This window comes from Carassius carassius, chromosome 29 (assembly GCF_963082965.1).
Source record: "Carassius carassius chromosome 29, fCarCar2.1, whole genome shotgun sequence".
Classification (NCBI taxonomy): Eukaryota; Metazoa; Chordata; class Actinopteri; order Cypriniformes; family Cyprinidae; genus Carassius; species Carassius carassius.
The window spans coordinates 6,229,460-6,247,796 of NC_081783.1; the positions used below are offsets into that span (position 1 = coordinate 6,229,460).

General features: G+C 36.1%; 2 protein-coding genes across 5 annotated transcripts; both read left to right on the top strand.

Moving 5' to 3' along the window:
- Positions 1–2,473: 2,473 nt before the first annotated feature.
- On the top strand, positions 2,474–9,644 carry mtmr7a (myotubularin related protein 7a). The gene is given in 17 exon segments (XM_059515565.1): positions 2,474–2,741; positions 3,094–3,216; positions 3,336–3,498; positions 3,662–3,749; positions 3,751–3,814; positions 3,906–4,034; positions 5,329–5,463; positions 5,549–5,681; positions 6,899–7,008; positions 7,085–7,210; positions 8,178–8,190; positions 8,193–8,226; positions 8,319–8,519; positions 8,638–8,775; positions 8,969–8,988; positions 8,991–9,070; positions 9,269–9,644. Coding segments are annotated over 17 exon segments (1,941 nt in total). The 5' UTR covers positions 2,474–2,717; the 3' UTR covers positions 9,629–9,644.
- Positions 9,645–10,750: 1,106 nt separating this feature from the next.
- Positions 10,751–17,954, top strand: cnot7 (CCR4-NOT transcription complex, subunit 7). 4 transcript variants are annotated; one of them, XM_059515562.1, is made up of 7 exons: positions 10,751–10,952; positions 12,017–12,146; positions 14,737–14,930; positions 15,136–15,297; positions 15,525–15,669; positions 16,642–16,752; positions 16,875–17,954. In XM_059515562.1, the coding sequence occupies exons 2-7, from the start codon at positions 12,030–12,032 to the stop codon at positions 17,004–17,006; spliced, it is 861 nt and encodes a 286-aa protein (XP_059371545.1). In that variant the 5' UTR covers positions 10,751–10,952; positions 12,017–12,029; the 3' UTR covers positions 17,007–17,954. The 4 variants fall into 4 exon arrangements, with proteins under 4 accessions (XP_059371545.1, XP_059371544.1, XP_059371546.1 ...); XM_059515561.1 differs by having other exon boundaries at positions 10,753–10,952; positions 11,932–12,146; XM_059515563.1 differs by lacking the exon at positions 10,751–10,952 and adding an exon at positions 10,968–11,126 and having other exon boundaries at positions 11,942–12,146.
- The last annotated feature ends 383 nt before the right edge of the window (positions 17,955–18,337 follow it).

Here is an 18,337-nt window from a genome sequence, read left to right on the forward strand (position 1 = left end):
GCAATGGTGACTGGAAGGGAAATAGTCCTTTACGCAATTTTCCCCTCAACAAAACTGCACAATCAACTGTCTGAAAAGGCTCACTGATTAACTCAAAGAGTCATATGACGTCACAGAAGTGTCAATATGTATTTTGTGTAGGGAGATTGGGGAGATAGGTTTTAAGAATGAGAGATAGTTATCTGTGAACTTAATCTGTGCTGTAAAATCATGAACAGTTTAGGGGGAAAATATCACTAAGATTCATTAGAGATGAAACAGGTCAAGAAGAAAATATGTATGCTATGATTGTCAATTGGATATTTTATACAAGTAATCATCATTTTACTGCCATTTAATTATTTTTAAACAAGTAATCATCTGAACTGTTCAAGGTCATAATGATGTTTGATCCTGGTTAAGCGTCATGATTCAGTCACGTAATCTTTGCTCAGTGGTTTCAGGCCCAACAATACGTAATCCACAGTGTGCATGCTGATATAACAGTCCAACAATACTTTGGTATCAAGTCAACAAATTAGAATACTTCATAAGACCAATACAAATAAAATATAAACATTTTTAGTGAATTGTTGGCCTTCTGTAAAGTATGTTCATTTACTGTACACATACTCAATACTTGGTAGAGGCTCCTTTTGCTTTAATTACTGCCTAAATTCGGTGAGGCATGGAGGTGATCAGTTTGTGGCACTGCTGAGGTGGTCTGGAAGCCCAGGTTTCTTTGACAGTGGCCTTCAGCTTATCTGCATTGTTTGGTCTCTTGTTTCTCATTTTCCTTTTGACAATACCTCATAGATTCTCTATGGGGTTCAGGTCTGGTGAGTTTGCTGGCCAGTTAAGCACACCAACACCATGGTCATTTAGCCAACTTTTGGTGCTTTTGGCAGTGGGGGCAGGTGCCAAATCCTGCTGGAAAATTAAATCAGCATCTTCAAAAAGCTGGTCAGCAGAAGGAAGCATGAAGTGCTCCAAAACTTCTTGGTAAACGGGTGCAGTGACTTTGGTTTTCAAAAAACACAATGGATCAACACCAGCAGATGACATTGCACCCCAAATCATCACAGACTGTGGAAACTTAACACTGGCCTTCAAGCAACATGGGCTATGAGTTTCTCCACCCTTCCCTCCAGACTCCAGGACCTTGGTTTCCAAATGAAATACAAAACTTGCTCTCATCTGAAAAGAGGACTTTGGATCACTGGGCAACTGTCCAGTTCTTCTTCTCTTTAGTCCAGGTAAAACGACTCTGACATTGTCTGTGGATCAGGAGTGGCTTAACAAGAGGAATACGACAACTGTAGCAAGTTGTGTGGTGGCTCTTGATGCCTTGACCCCAGTCTCAGTCCATTCCTTGTGAAGTTCACATTTATGAATCGATTTTGCTTGACAATCCTCATAAGGCTGCGGTTCTCTCGGTTGGTTGTGCATCTTTTCCTTCCACACTTTATCCTTCCACTCAACTTTCTGTTAATATACTTGGATACAGCACTCTGTGAACAGCCAGCTTCATTGGAAATTAATGTTTGTGGCTTACCATCCTTGTGAAGGCTGTCAATGATGGTCTTCTGGACAACTGTCAGATCAGCAGTCTTCCCCATGATTGTGTAGCCTAGTGAACCAAACTGAGAGACCAATTATAAGGCTCAGGAAACCTTTGCACGTGTTTTGAGTTGATTAGCTGATTGGCGTGTCACCATATTCTATTTTGTTGAGATTGAGAGTGAATTGGCTGGTTTTTGTTAAATGTGAGCCAAAATCATCACAATTAAAAGAACCAAAGACTTAAACTATTTCAGTCTGTGTGCACTTAATTTATTTAATACACAAGTTTCACAATTGGAGTTGAATTACTGAAATAAATGAATTTTTCATGACATTCTCATTTATTAAGATGCACCTGTATATTATATTATATTGTTACAATCGTGAATAAGTCATTTGCTCAAAAAACCCTCATTCAGCAACAAAAGAAAAAGAGAAAAAGAAATATTGTTGGGTGTTGTGGTTCGGTTAATTGTGGCTTTAGAACAATTTTCAATGGCAAAAACAGACAAAGTAACTGACAATTTGCACCTAAAATGTATCTAAAATTAACCTCCTGTTTATTTAAGTGTTATGTGTTCCTCCATGTTAATCCCATATGTCAACAATGTCTGTAATAGTTCTAACATGATGTTTCTGAAGACTTAAAAACATCCTTTGTGCAACTAGATTGCATTTACCCTTACAGTAGTGTGTCAACCACACACAAGTCAAGGTGTGTCTTTCTTTTCTGGGCAACATCAATGGAAATGTTTTTTGTTTGTTTTTTCTCCAGAAAAAAAATCAAGAACTTCAAACATCACCTAAATATTCAATGGTGTAAAATGTAATTTGAGTAGATTAAGAAAACGGCATACATACGCTATATATTCACACGAATACCATTGTACTTTTGCGTAAAGACAATTAGCTTACACCACTAAACCCTCGGCTTTAGGACCCAGCAGCGGTCAGCGTGGCACAGAGACCTTACAGAGACGGTGAATCACTACAGATGACGGGAGGAGGAGCCGTATGTACCGTACCAACCAGGATTCAAAGCAGCTCAGCGTTTCTAACAATTCTTCAGATATTATTGTGTTTGAATTAACACAATATCACTCGTTCAGTAATGACACTAAGAAGTATTTCTGTACCCTGATAAGCTGCACGCGCCAGAGGTGTAGTGGTCAGAGATGGAGCACATCAGAATGCCAAAGGTAAATGTCCAGCATCCATACAATGATAATCTTTCCCTTTCTCATGTCATGTACCTCACATTTCCATGCATTCCTTCCACATGCTCAACATTAGTCACTTGAAGTTTTATTACTTGTAAATGGATTAATTAATTGAATTCAACACAGTCAGTGAGACCAATGTGCAAGGATAAAAATTCAAGGGCCTACATGTGATATTGTTTACTTTAGTTATAATTTAAAGAAAATTACTCAAAAGCCATATATTTAGGTTTTGCTATTTGATCGCAGATAATTAAAACATGCAGTATCATTTCAGACCACTAATATGTTTGTGCAAATGTTGTCTAATTACCTTGGTAATATATTACAGGTTGAAAATGTCCGTTTAGTGGACAGAAGTCCTTCTCGAAGAACTCAAGTGGGCATGCTCTACCTAACAGCTACACACACTAACTTTGTAGGTGAAGGATCTGAGGACAGAAATGAGCTACGGGTAAGTGACATTTTCAGTATGTAATTGTGTGGTATTTCTATGCTCTAAATATTTACTAATAAGTTAATTTTCTTTTTTTATAAGCACTATAGCTGACGCTTTATGTTCATTTTTCAGAGGTTCTTCACAGTTTAGTGTGTAATGTTGTAAAGCATAAAGCATCTCAGAGTGGATACTCTTTATTAATCTACTGCAAGAACTTTCAGATCATAGAGTTTATCATTCCTCAAGAGAGCGACTGCCACGATGTTTACATTTCACTCTCACGTCTGTCCATGCCAGGTGGGTCATCTAGCATGCACTTTGGCATGGTTTTAGGTATATACCGTGATTACAATATCATTGCAGCATTTGTACATTTAATAGAATTTTCAAAAGTAATTAAGTAGAAATGATTTCTGTGTGCCAGGACATTGCTGTCATGATTTTGTTTTCTGTCTTGCAGAAAAATATGAGGAGTTGTATTGTTTTTCCTTTAATCCCGATGTTGGCAAAGCTGAAAGGGAGCATTCATGGGACTTTTTAGATCTGAAGGTACAATCGAATGGGACTTCCAAATAAGCTATGGCATGTCACCCCAATCAACCGAGAGTACAGAGTTAGTATTTCACCAACCATCACTATGTAAACGCAATCAATATATTATGTAAGTGCTTGTTTTATGCACAACTTTTCTCCTTGTAACACAGGTGTGTGATACTTACCCAGCAGACTTGTTTGTGCCTAAATCCATCACCCTCCCCGTCATCGTAGGAAGCTCGAAGTTTCGTAGCAGAGGTCGATTTCCCACGTTGTCATACCGCTGCAAGGAAAACCATGTGAGTCTGGCTGCACATCCGGCATTTCTCTCTGCAGTCTTAGTATTCATCTGCCTCTTTTAATGAGGCTGTGGAGAATTTTGTCCTGTCCTTTATATGTCCTTGCCTGCCAAATACTTGTCATTGGATTGAGGAGTTCAAGGTTCAAGAACACAGTGTTCTTATAAAAATACCTTATTTCTGATTAACCAAAAATATGATGCAGCTTGATTTTGCATTAAACTCCAGCTTGATTACAAAAAAAGTGATTTTCACAGAGCAAACTAACAGTCAGTTCAACATTGAGTTGTAAGACATTTACCGTGACAAGATACTAAATGTGTCATGCATCATATGCATGCAATAATGGATATTTTAAAGGCAGGGTCAAGTTCCTTCTGCACCTTCTTGGTTTCGGAATTCTGTTAAAAGACATTTCATTTTATTGAGGTCAAATATTCCCCTTGGAGTCTTTGTGTTTTCTTTTGGACACATGAATTCAAACCACATGGAGAAACTTGTGTGTGATTTCCACATAAGGATCATGCTGGTGAGGCCCAAAGGGGTCAGTTATAGTTTAATATCTCCCCCATTCATGGTTCGTTAACCCCTAAGTATGATTAGAACATTGTCTAAAAAAGTAATATTGCAAGCTCAGCCTTTAGAGTTTTATGAGGCCAGGGCCAAATTCTCATGAAATGCCCATTCCACAGAGAGGACAGTGTGATCTTCTGTTCTTTAAGTTTAATTTATTAATCGAGCATGACTGGATCAGTCTGGGAATTACTCTGAGACCATATAAATGCATTTTTAGTAGATTGAGCAGAATTAATTTGAATGAAAAGTATTAAAATATCATTTAGATAATATTTTCGCAGTAATTTAGATACATTTTAATAATTAAATTAAAATTTTCTTATTAAATTTTTTTTAATGCTTTCCTCTTTCCCATTTGTTAAAAAAGCTGAATTTATTTATCGAGCCAGACTGGGAATTACTTTTAGACTGTACAATGCACAATTTTAATAGATCATTGAAAAAAATAATAAAAATTTATACGTATTAATAATGAAACCGAAATATTTTTTCATGGATATTTTAATGTATTCATTTTGCACCACTTTCATACTAAAGAAACACTGTACAACTAAACAATTTTGTCCAACCCTTATTTGCCATGAATTATCTTGTCGAGGGTACCTAATGAGCAGGGACCATTCATTACTGGTGTCCATTCAAAAAAAGGGGAAAAAACATGACACCACAGGATGCCAACATATGCTAACACCTACTCATATGATGTCTTTTTTTTTAGGCCACGATATGTCGCAGCAGTCAGCCTCTTTCTGGCTTCAGTGCTCGCTGCCTGGAGGATGAGCAAATGCTGCAGACCATCATGAAGTCTAATCCTGGCAGCAGATTCATGTATGTTGTGGACACAAGACCCAAGGTCAGTCCACTTAATAATATCAGTGGACCAGATAGCAGAATTACACGTGAAAGACACTTTATGTAAGACTCTCATGTATTTCCAGCTAAATGCAATGGCGAACCGAGCTGCGGGCAAGGGCTATGAAAATGAGGACAACTACTGCAACATTAAGTTCCAGTTCATTGGCATTGAAAACATCCATGTGATGAGGAACAGTCAGCAGAAACTCATAGAGGGTATTGTCTCCATCTTATTAAGTGAGAAAATGAATTTCACCTTATAAACCACTGTAGGAGATCCTTCTGTTAAGGTTTTAAAAGGAGAGTTTAGCAGTGGTGCCATTAACAGTTCTTAAAAGAAACTTTTTTTCCATTACCTTTTTCAACTAGAAAGAACCTTTCAGAAATGTGGGTGTTAAAGGATCTTCATGCAGCCATAGATGTCAAAACTGTTTTTGCTAGTGTAGACCAGCTTGAACTATTAGGAGATCTTCCCATAGTGCATTTAAAAAACCAAGACTTTAGCCTAATTAGAATTTTATTGTCTATAATAAAGATATTCTGCAATGAACCATTGATTGTACCACAGGAGAGTTTCTTGGCAAAGCAGATTGTGTCGTAGGGGTGCTTTGAATCCATCTGGCTTTTATTCCCTGCCTACTTTGTTTTGTTGACTTAACGATTGGAGACCCTTTTTCCCTGATTGAGAAAAGGAGGGCGTGAGAATGAAATCTTCCAGTGTTGAAGAAATAATAGCGGCAATGGGTGTGATAGCATTCTTACCCAAAAAACACTAGGGAGTCATCTGGTTTAATAATCAGAGATTACCATTCCAGCAGAGACTCTGTGGCTGTTAGAGATCTCATTACAACATGCTTGATTCTTCCTGGCAGTTTCCTAGAAATACTGTAAAGTTAGTTTGGTCTCTGCCACCAAGAGTGACCCGGTTTTTCATTATATTGGCTTGGGCCCTCATCTGGAGAGTTCTCATGGGACGTCACCAGGCCTTAAATACTCTTATCACCTTTGAACTGTTGGCATATAAAACCTTTCAGTGCTCACAAGAAATGTTTATGTTGGTTTGGAGAAAAAGAATCAATGCTGCTTTTAGAAATTCAAATTCTTTCAGTTGTCATGCTAACTTATGAGCCATAAGACAGGACTGTCATCAAGCCAATTTATCAGTTCTGCATATTTTAAGTAACATAAATAAAGAGGACACTCACAGAGGACGCTACATATGAGTCACCAGCTTTCTTTGCAAAGCCAAAGTAAATATTGAGCACTTTAAAGAAGAGCTCTCTAAACTAAGGATATCCAAAAATACTCCTCACATCAGTTCCCTATTGTAAATTCTCAATAAAGCTCCTGGTTTTCATCATATTATATATAAACTTAACTTTAGCAATGAATTTGTCTGGATCTTCTCAAAATGTCTGTTGGCGTTTTTTTAGTTTCGGCTCTGCGTTCTCCCTCCATGGGAGAATTTCTAAAGGGGCTTGAAAATTCAGACTGGTTGAGACGCATCAAATCGATCATGGAGGCGGGACTCTTCATATCTAAGGTAAAAAATCTCTTTGAGAGTTCTTCAGTCCATTCCTGGGTGCTCTAGTACTGATTTCATGTTCTCATGTACACAGGCCGTGGCAGAGGAAGGGGTCAGCGTCTTGGTTCATTGTTCTGATGGCTGGGATAGGACGGCTCAGGTGTGCTCTGTGGCCAGTGTGCTTCTGGACCCTTACTACAGGACCCTCAAGGGACTGATGGTAAATGAGAGCATGCTACAGTGCAGTTGTAAACTTGACTCCAAAAGTCACAGAGTTCACAGTGTAAAAAGATGCATAACTGACAGGCTGCCAGTGTTTTTTTTACTCATTTAATTGTACGGATCCACTCTGGCTAGATCTCTGCTGGAGGGAGGCTAGATCTCTGCTGGAGAGGATTCATTCAATAGCCGGGCTCAGTTTGGAAAATCTCTCTTACTTCTTTGAAATTCGCTCTCATATGGGGTCAACATAAAAAGCAGAACCTACTTTCTAGCACAGATTAGTTCTGTCTGTGAATACAGTCTCATTTCCTGATACACTGGTAGCAGAAGGTACAGTATGTGCAGATGCGTAGAACGATTCTGTGAGCCATTTACAAAGATGAAATGTGTCATTTAATGTGCATGCATCATTAAACAGTTTATTGTTTTCAAACAGGTTTTACCAGCAGTTCCCTCCTTTTATTGATCAACTAAACATGATGATCAGGATGCTCAAACAAATAGATCAATGTTTTGATAATGTTTTAAGATAATTACTTGCTTATAGTTATTTCTAAACTGGGATATGAAGTACCTTAACATTGGAAATTGACATTTTAACATTATACGTTTCACAAGAACTGTTTGGGGTTGGAGGGATTTCTTAATATTTTTTTAAAAGCCTCTTATGTACACCATCATTACTTCAGTCTTCAGTATCATATTATCCTTCAGAATCCATTCTAAAATGCTGATTTGGTGCTTTATAAACATTTATTTTTTTATTATCATTTTAAGTTGTTTTTTTTAATTTTTGGTGAATAGAAAGTTCAAAAGAACAGTATTTATTTGATTATGAATGTCTTTACCGACACTTTTGAGCTATTTAATGCATCCTTGCTTAGTAAAAGTATGAATTTCTTTTAAAAACCCATCTTAAATTTGAATGGCATTTTAAGTAAAATCCTGTTTTATTTTAGGTGCAGGTGCTGATTGAAAAAACTGGGTTTCTTTTGGACATAAGTTTTCACACAGGTTGGCCTCTATCATTTAATTTACAGAGATTTTCTGATATATTAACTCATAAAATGTTCATTCTAAATGTAATTTAATTTATGGCATTTCAGATGCGGTCATCTCATTGGAGAGGTAAAAGAAGTGTCACCTGTCATAGACCAGTTCCTGGATTGTGTATGGCAGCTTATGGAACAGTTTCCCTTTGCTTTTGAATACAATGAGAAGTTTCTGATCAGCATCCACAACCACATCTACTCCTGTCACTATGGCAACTTCATTTGTAACAGCCAGAAGGAGAGGAAAGATCTGTGGTAATTGTCCTGTTTATTTGATGACATGAATGACAAAACTTAATTTGCTGTTCAAATTTATGGTACTGCGGATGTCCGTACTGAACATGTTTTATTGCATGTGTTTTTTTTTCTGTAGCATCAATGAGAAAACTCATTCCATATGGCCTCATTTATGGGAGAACAAGCAGGATTTCATGAACCCTCTGTTCAAACCTGATCAGAGCCAGAATCAGGGACTTCTGAGGCACTGTATTGCCCCCTACTGTTTAAGTATGTTAGAACATGTTAAATAGTTTTTCTCCTCTATAAAAAAATAATGGATTTTGATTCTCTTTCTCATGCATAATTTGCCTCTCTAGTCTTAAATATCCACCTATCTTTAAGTCAATACAGCTATTACAGAGTAACTGATATATGGCATGTATGTTTGTTTAACTGCAAAAAATGCTTGTCTTTTCCATGTTTAGGTACCGGAGAAGGCTGTATAATTGTCTGATGAGCTAGATTGTCTGATGACTGTGAAAGAAGAAACGCAACAACTTGAGGAAGAACTGGCTCTCTTTGAGCAGGTAATATGCCAGATATTTGCCTAAAATGTTTTATTGGGTTTTTAACCAATTTTTCATTGGTTTTTATAATTTGCTTTGAATCTCTTTTAAATCAGATCATCATGTTTACTTAAAGTTATAGTTCACCAAAAAAAAAAAAAAAAAAAAATCTACAGAAAGCCTTTTTACCTTCAGTGATCAAATATTTTCCCCTTGCAGAAAATGGCTGTTCTGGATAAGGAGCGCGCAAAAGCCCTTTACATGCAAAAGGGTGTATTGGACAGCAAGCAGGCCCTTTGGTCATTACCTTTAGATAGAAGCCTAGCCAATAATCCTCAGGATTACATCGGTAGCTTTATAGGTGGTGCTCCCAATGTTTTCTCCTTACAACAAGGAGAAAGAGAAAGTGCAGAGCTTTGCCTGTTTGGAGAAAAAACAAAAATCACTGATGCTGACAATAGTGACCAGGAGTCAGGAGTAGCAGATTTCAGCTCCCATTCTTCTGGTGAAGAGTCCCTGCCAAGTGAGGACAGCGTGAAGGATCCTGACTCAGATGAGACTGGCCCCAACAGAGCGTAAAGCTTTGTTAGCAAGATATGAGTGTGGGTATTTCATATTATGAAAAGATATTGGACAATGTGGACATGTTTCTCATGTGTCTGGCATTACAGAAGCATGTCTTTCTGTCTGAATGTGTAATACAGGTCTACTATATCTAGAGTTATGTTTTATTCTAGTATATATTTATAATTTCTCATCAGCATGAATTCTTTCAAGCATTGAATACTTGTGTGCAATAAATGATCTGATCTTAATTTTTTGCACTTTATGCACAATAACATGAATACATGAAAAATCAGTTTGTTGTGAAATTAATGATATTTACATTTCTCCAGGTGTGCTACAGAAGTAACGTTTACTTATTTATTACTTAGCAGATTTGGTCAGTCCTTGGATAGTTTAGATGGTGCACAACTTCTAAAACTTTCATTGTGGTGCATATTGTATAACTCCTGCCCTTTAAACTGAGCCTGGCACATGCACGGAACCAAAAGAAACCAGACCAAAAACAATATTTTCCATTTAATGCACCAAAAGGAATATAATTCTAATAAAATACTCATGTATACATTTAGGAAATTAATGTTTTCTTAAATTATTTTGAAGGATTTATGTCAGTTTAGATCCATACTGAAGGTTTGCTCACCTTTTATCATGTCTTAACCTTTCCCTTTGTCACATGTTGTGTAATGTTGATATAATTTAAAATAAAGTCAACATTACAAGAAAGAAACATTTCTTGAACTTGCCTGATATAGTTTTATCAAATAACTAGGTAGTTGTGATTTCTTTATTTAATTTGTATTTATTTGTGGGTGTTTTGGGGCAATGGAATCACACCTATGTGAATATTAAATTAGTTTAGATTACATTATTGTGTTTATCCCAATATATATATTTTTACACAATTTTTACAGGCAGAGAGAAACAAAATCTAAGAGGGTTACAATATATGGAATTCTGAATTCTGGAATGTTCTAAACTGCATTATAATAAACACCATAAAAGGGTCTTACAAGCAATCAAATGTTGCGAGTTCTTTAAAGAATACATATAAACGTCACCATGAATATAAAACAGCTATCTATTCGAAAGTTCACATCTATGAACGTAAAATCCCACAAGGAGTTCAAAGGCCAGGTCAAGCGTCGTCGTCGTCTCGTGACGTCACGTCGGAGCGCCGTGATGTAGTTCAGAGCTGGCAGCTGGTTGTTGATATCGGTGTAAGCCTAATAAAACAATATAAAAGTAAAGAACAAGGTCCCAGTCCTTTCTAAACAAGGCGATTTTGTATTACAGAAGCAGTATACGCTTTAAGTGTAACTGCCTTGTTTGAGGAAAGGTAAGTCCTGACAGAAAAAGTGAACTTTGAGCATAATAAGAGGGCAAACTTTTGTGGCTAGGGTAATAGCTAACACTCTAGCCACATGTGCAAATAAACACGTCGACACCAAACAGCCTCATTGACATCTTACAAGAGGAATTATTTACAAAAACCTCCATAAGCTGACTGTAGGTATGATTTCAAGACGTTGGCGGGTTTTTTTTTTTTTTTTAGTTTAGCAGATGTTGTGCTAGCTAGTGCTGCTAACATGTCAACCTACTAGAAATGATTTGGTTATTTAATAGCTTATGGACATATAAAACAACTTAGAATAGGTTAGAAAGGCACTGTAATAGGCATGTATGTTTATAAGCAATTTTTGGCACAGGGCCAATCTTCCCACTTATTTTTTTGACATAACGTTACTGAATGCTGCTTCTGTTAGCTTGCGACCTTTTGTCTCATCTGGCATTTGTAGTAAAGTTTAGTAACAGTTTATTTATTTATTTATTTTTGTGCATTATATGAGTATGTCTGAATCATTGTCCTTTCAATGCTGTCATGAGGCAAGAATAGTAGATGAGTAGTCATGTTTACTAAGACTGAAGTTATCTCAATCTCTCTCTGTTTACAGTCCTCATGATGCTGTCTGGAGTGATAAGGATGAACTAATCTAATATCTAGTTTGAAGTCAGTAAACAAACGACTAATGATTTACCATAGTCAATCTGCTAGGCCATGACACAAGAATTAACCACAAACCATAGATAAATGCTCATTTGAAAATATATGTGGAGCTGTTATTGACCATTTTAGAGAATACAATTTGGTGCAAAAATAAACAGTTTGGTCATGCTTAAATATAATATATATATATAAAATAGGCATTCAATATATTTAGTTCCATTTACTCTGCAATTAGAAGTTTGGTTTTTGCACATTTTTAAATGGTCTTAAATCAGTAGCTTTCTGATTGTGATGTTTTTTTTTCTTTCAGGTAAAAAGAGGGAACAAGCAATTATTATTTCCTGAGAATATCCCCTGGGGATTGTTTTTTTTTTTTTTTTTTGGTTTTGATGCAGTAAACCTGGAACTATGCCCGCAGCCACTGTGGATCATAGTCAAAGAATATGTGAGGTTTGGGCCAGCAACCTGGATGAGGAGATGAAGAGGATTCGACAGGTGACCCGAAAATTCAACTATATTGCAATGGTGAGTTTCAAACTCCTAATGCTTTATTCAAATCAGTTCTGTTTCATTTCTCAAATGTGATCTCGAACTGACAGTCATTTTCTAAGCTATGGAATCAGATCCATATGTTCAGACAGTGCAGTGTTAATATAAGGTAGGTCTATGGCAGTTGCCATAGTAATGACTTAAGAGTCAGCTTGATGGCAAGCTTCTGTCATTGTGGAAGGAGAGGACAGGAAAAATGGGACAATTGGGAGGCGCTTCAGACAACATCAAAAAAGGTCAAATATATTACAGCAAATCATATCAAGTCACTAATTTCCTGTTTGTTGTGCATATTTGTGACCCTGGACCACAAAACCAGTCTTAAGTCGCTGGGGTATATTTTTAGCAATAGCCAAAAAAAAAACTTTGTATAGGTCAAAATTATCGATTTTTTTATGCCAAACATCATTAGGATATTAAGTAAAAATATTTAGTAAATTTCCTACCATAAATATATCAAAACTTAATTTTTGATTAGTAATATGAATTGCTAAGAACTCCATCTGGACCACTTCAAAGGGGATTTTCTCAGTATTTTATTGCACCCTCAGATTCTAGATTTTCAAATATCTTGGCCAAATATTGTCCGATCCTAATAAACCATTCAGCAATGGAAAGCTTATATTATCAATTTCGAATCTGATTTTGTGGTCCAGGGTCACATTTAATACACAATGAATAATGTGAGCAAAATGAGTGAATTTTGACCGCTGTAAACACTACTACTCTCATTGCATCCTTAATAATAATAATAATAATAATAATTTGAAATCCAGTCTGACTGTTCCAGTGTTGTTACTGTTTATTAAAATGAAAGCAATTTAAGAATCATTTGATCATTAAAAAAAAAAAAAAAAAAATAAATATATATATATATATAAATTATAGATTGTAAAATGTAAACTTAAAAGACTTTAAAAAAATGTTTTACTGAAATAATGAGGTTCGGTTGAAGTACAAAAATTATGAAAATGAATACTGGAGTAAAATGGATTAAAGCTAAATAAAAGTATTTTAAACTAACAAAAATTCCAGAAGTACATAACACATTTCCTGAGACTTAAAGGGTTAGTTCACTGAAAAATGAAAATTATGTCATTAATAACTCGCCCTCATGTCGTTCCAAACCCGTAAAACCTCCGTTTATCTTTGGATCACAGTTTAAGATATTTTAGATTTAGTTAGAGAGCTCTCAGTCCATCCACTGAAGCTGTGTGTACGGTATACTGTCCATGTCCAGAAAGGTAAGAAAAACATCATCAAAGTAGTCCATGTGACATCAGAGGGTCAGTTAGAATTTTTTGAAGCATCAAAAATACATTTTGGTCCAAAAATAGCAAAAACTACGACTTTATTCATCATTGTCTTAAGCTGTTAACTTTTTTAACGTGGCTGACACTCCCTCTGAGTTAAAACAAACCAATATCCCAGAGTAATTCATTTACTCAAACAGTACACTGACTGAACTGCTGTGAAGAGAGAACTGAAGATGATCACCGAGCCGAGCCAGATAATGACTCGTTCACGAGTCAAGAACCAGTTGCATCGGTTTAAGTGTCACCAGTAGTTCTTTCCGACAGTTCGATTCAATAAACCGGTTGAAGAAAACGGTTCACCGGTTCTTTTTCGCTCGACGTAATGACTTCATTTGCGATGATTGCCCTTGATTCAAGCCTCGGTTTACCTGTGCTCATAACTTTAGCACAGAATCAATTCAGAATCAATCACCAAAAGAATCAGTTCGGTTCAGACGCTCTGTGTGTCGGTTTGCTTCACGATGAATCACACATGCGCAGTATCATCAGCGCCTCGATTCTCGAATCGGACGCGTCTGACAGAAACGGTTCTTGACTCAAGAACGAGTCAGTCTTTTGTTCGTTATCTGGCTCGGCTCGGTGTTCATCTTCAGTTCTCTCTTCACAGCAGTTCAGTCAGTGTACTGTTTGAGTACATGAATTACTATATTGTTTTGTTTGAACTCAGAGGGAGTGTCAGCCACATTAAACAAGTTAACAGCTTAAGACATTTGTGGATTAATGTGTATTGGAGACGTGAACCGTTTTAAATGATTCAGTTCGATTTGGTGAACTGGTTCAAGAAGATCTGGTTACATCGAATGATTTGTTCGCGAACCGGATATGACTACACTGTTGTGTTTTGAACTCTCTCACAACAGACACGGAAGAGAAGACAATGATGAATAAAGTCGTAATTTTTTTATTTTTGGACCAAAATGTATTTTCGATGCTTCAAAAAATTCTAACTGACCCTCTGATGTCACATGGACTACTTTGATGATGTTTTTCTTACCTTTCTGGACATGGACAGTAGACTGTAAACACAGTTTCAACAGAGGGACTGAGAGCTCTCAGACTAAATCTAAAATATCTTAAACTGTGACCCGAAGATGAACGGAGGTCTTACGGGTTTGGAACTACATGAGGGTGAGTTATTAATGACATAATTTTCATTTTCTGTGAACTAATCCTTTAAACTATTTCCTGCCTGTCTGAACAAAACCCTTTTTATACTCATAAATATACAAATATCCATGTTGCGTTTGTAGGACACAGAATTTCCAGGTGTGGTTGCAAGACCGATCGGTGAATTTAGAAGCAATGCTGATTACCAGTACCAGCTGCTGCGGTGTAATGTTGACCTGTTGAAGATCATCCAGCTTGGCCTTACATTTATGAACGAACAGGGGGAATACCCTCCAGGGACGTCGACGTGGCAGTTCAACTTCAAATTTAACCTCACGTAAGCATTGCTCTTTTGTCATTTAAGAGGTATGGCACATATTTTTAACAACAATGCATCAGTCGATGATCTCACTTTTATGTTTATAAGTCCATGTTGAAGACATATGACAAGATGACTTTTCTTGTCTTCAGGTGTATCCATAGCCATCAGTGTGATTCTTTATGAAAGCTGGACATTACACCAACGGTACTGTCTTTTGCAGGGAAGATATGTATGCACAGGATTCCATTGAGTTGCTCACCTCGTCAGGTATCCAGTTTAAGAAGCATGAGGAAGAGGGTATTGAGACACTGTACTTTGCTGAGCTGCTTATGACCTCAGGTGTGGTGCTTTGTGAGGGGGTCAAGTGGCTCTCATTCCATAGGTAATCTTACAGTAATATTCACGCAGTGAAATGAACACAGTGTTTCAGTGCTGATTCAAACCACAACTCCATTAAAATTGGAAGGTTCTTCACATCTTGAGAAAATGTACAGTAGTGTTTAAATATGTGTTACTCTTTTGTGCTTGCTTATAGTAAACATCCAAAACTGTGGTTCAGTGAATAATGCAATCTATTTTCAAGTTAATTTTTATCTCTTTTCTGAACAGTGGCTATGACTTTGGGTACCTGATTAAAATTTTGTCCAACTCAAAATTGCCAGATGAAGAGGTTGACTTCTTCGAGATTCTTCGTTTATTTTTTCCCATCATTTATGATGTGAAATACCTCATGAAGAGCTGTAAGAACTTGAAGGTATTTTAGCATTTAAATGCATTAAATACAAGCTTTACAAAGTATTTAAACACTCATGGACTTATTCATCAGTATTTCATAGCAATAAGAGTACATTTTCAATTTATATGGCACAGATATTCGGAATTGATCAGTGTGATTTTAGTATTATATATATATATATATATATATATGCTGTTGCAGTGTGTATTCATATTTAGCTTTTTTAGATTTTCTTTTTAGTAATTTTGTGCTTTTGTAAATTTTATTCATTTTTATATTTCTATTTAGCTTTAGTTTAAATAAATTAAAAATCTTTAAATAGTCTAGTCTAAGGAGCAAAAAACAAACAAACAAAAATATTATTTTAAATGAGCTTTTATTTTCAGTTTACATTTTAATGTTTTTTTTTTTTTTTCATTTTTATTATGTTTAAAATATTTATATTTATCTTTATTATCCGGTTTAGTTTTAGTATTTAAACTTATTTTATTTAGTTGGCAAGGAAGAATTTCTGGGTTTTTTTATATTTTATTTGAGCTTTAAGTTACTGAAAATTATTTTAAATTAATTTGATTTGAATTTAATTATAAATAATTAATTATAATAATAAAAAAAAAAATTATAAATTAATTTGTAATAATTTTAGTTCAAATATAACAGCACTGACTGATACGTATCCTTATTACCCCAAGGCTAGTACCAAGACTAAACCTAAGACTCATTATCACTGTCCAAGATGCATATACTAATAACTGACTTAAATGCTTACATAGTGAAATTTTTGTGGTTCAGTGTTATTGTAAAAACCTGAAAACTGGGTTGAATGCTTTTTATTTATAGACATTGTAGATCTCATCATTTTGCATCACACTTTTTTTTTGCTGTCATCACTGCAGAATTTGCTGTGAAGTATATCAGTGGTTACTCTAATTTGTAGCAGTCTGTGTGAATAGAAGGAATCTGTGCCTGATTTCTGTCATGTGATGTCAGGGCGGTCTGCAGGAGGTAGCAGAGCAGCTTGAGCTGGAGAGAATTGGACCTCAGCATCAGGCAGGCTCTGACTCACTCCTCACAGGAATGGCTTTCTTCAAGATGAGAGAGGTGTGCTTTGAGATGAAAAAAATATAATCAAAGACAAAGTGTTATGCTTATTCAATGTCTATTTTTTTTTAAACTGGCACTAAATGCAGCATTTGTACTGACTAGCATCTTTGTCGTTGCAGATGTTTTTTGAGGATCACATTGATGATGCAAAGTATTGTGGTCACTTGTATGGACTGGGTTCAGGCTCATCGTATGTCCAGAACGGCACGGGAAACGCTTATGAGGAGGAGGCAAACAAGCATCAGTCGTGACACAAGAAGAATCCATCACCATAAAGAATCTCATATACAGGGCTCAAAACATGGGTTTTTAGTTGTTGTTGTTTTGTTTTTCATGAAAGATTAGATAGGATTTTGCACTTTAAAGCTCCCATCCAACAGAAAAGAACTTCCCTTTGTTGCCTTCTCTGGGTTAAATCTTCTCACACAATGTTCATATTTTATGGTTAAAGAGGAGGAACCATTTGGTGTTTTAGTTCCCCCCCCTCCCCACACAGCTCAGCCTTAATATTAAACTATTTTTTATGTTCTTTTTTTAATCGTTAATTTATTGCATTCGTTTCTTCTCGTGTACAGTTGCGTAGTTCGACTAATTTGGCGAAAGCGAGTGCACCAGTCAACTACGTGAACTGTCATTCCCTGATCACGGGAGTACTGATTTCTCACTCTTTGCAATAGCATTAGGCAGATGGAGGATCTCACAGACACACAGATAAATATAAGCACTTAATTCTAAAGCAAAGCCTTGCACTGATTTTACCCTTTACGTTGGGTTAGCGCAGATTTTACCACACAAGTAAATTAAGAGTGATGATGTAACTGCCACTATTTAAGTGAACTGAGGTCACCTCATACTTCTGGATCAAGATTGTCTTTCCATTTTCATTTTTAAAAGAGATTTAAAGGTTTTGTAGTATTTTAGTATCAAAGAAGTTCAAAGCCTTTTATTCATTTAAGAAATAATGCCTCTTAAAAGAAATCTTAGCCAAGTCAAGTACTCAGTATCAGTGGAATTAGTTTTACTTGTAGTGCTGGTTTTTCAATGGTGCACATTTTGTGCTGTTTGGGGTTTTCCTCTCTTTTTTTGTATTGTATTGCTTTACAATTCTGTGTCGCCTATATCTGCTGCATGTACTGCAACATTTGAATAAATGCTGTGTTAACTAATCTGAGCTTTTATAAATATGTGAATCGCATGAACACAGCTTGTCAAACTTTCTCTTTTTTTATGTCTTGAATGTCCCTCCTCCTTTGTCTATCATCTTGATGTGTACAGTATCCACATTGGTATTAAGCAATATAAAGACTGGCTGTTTTTAGAGCATTTGGAAATAAAAGCCAGATTTTTCTAACATATCCAAAATCTGTTCAGATTTATGCCGTTACAGTTTTATTTCACCATTCCTAAAGGAATAGGTCGGCAAAAAAAAATAAAAATATGGTGGAACTTTAGGAGTCCATCCAAGATTTAGATGAGTTTGTTTCTTCATCAGAACACATTTGGACAAATTGAGCATTACATAACTTGCTCACCAATGGATCATTTGCAGTGAATGGGTGCCGTCAGAATGAGAGTCCAAACA

Excerpts from the sequence above, each read along its gene's own strand:
- cnot7 (XM_059515562.1), top strand. The coding sequence starts at position 12,030 with ATGCCCGCAGCCACTGTGGATCATAGTCAAAGAATATGTGAGGTTTGG. Across the intron at positions 12,147-14,736 it reads AATTCAACTATATTGCAATG|GACACAGAATTTCCAGGTGT; the intron begins GTGAGTTTCAAA and ends TTGCGTTTGTAG. Across the intron at positions 14,931-15,135 it reads AACTTCAAATTTAACCTCAC|GGAAGATATGTATGCACAGG; the intron begins GTAAGCATTGCT and ends TGTCTTTTGCAG.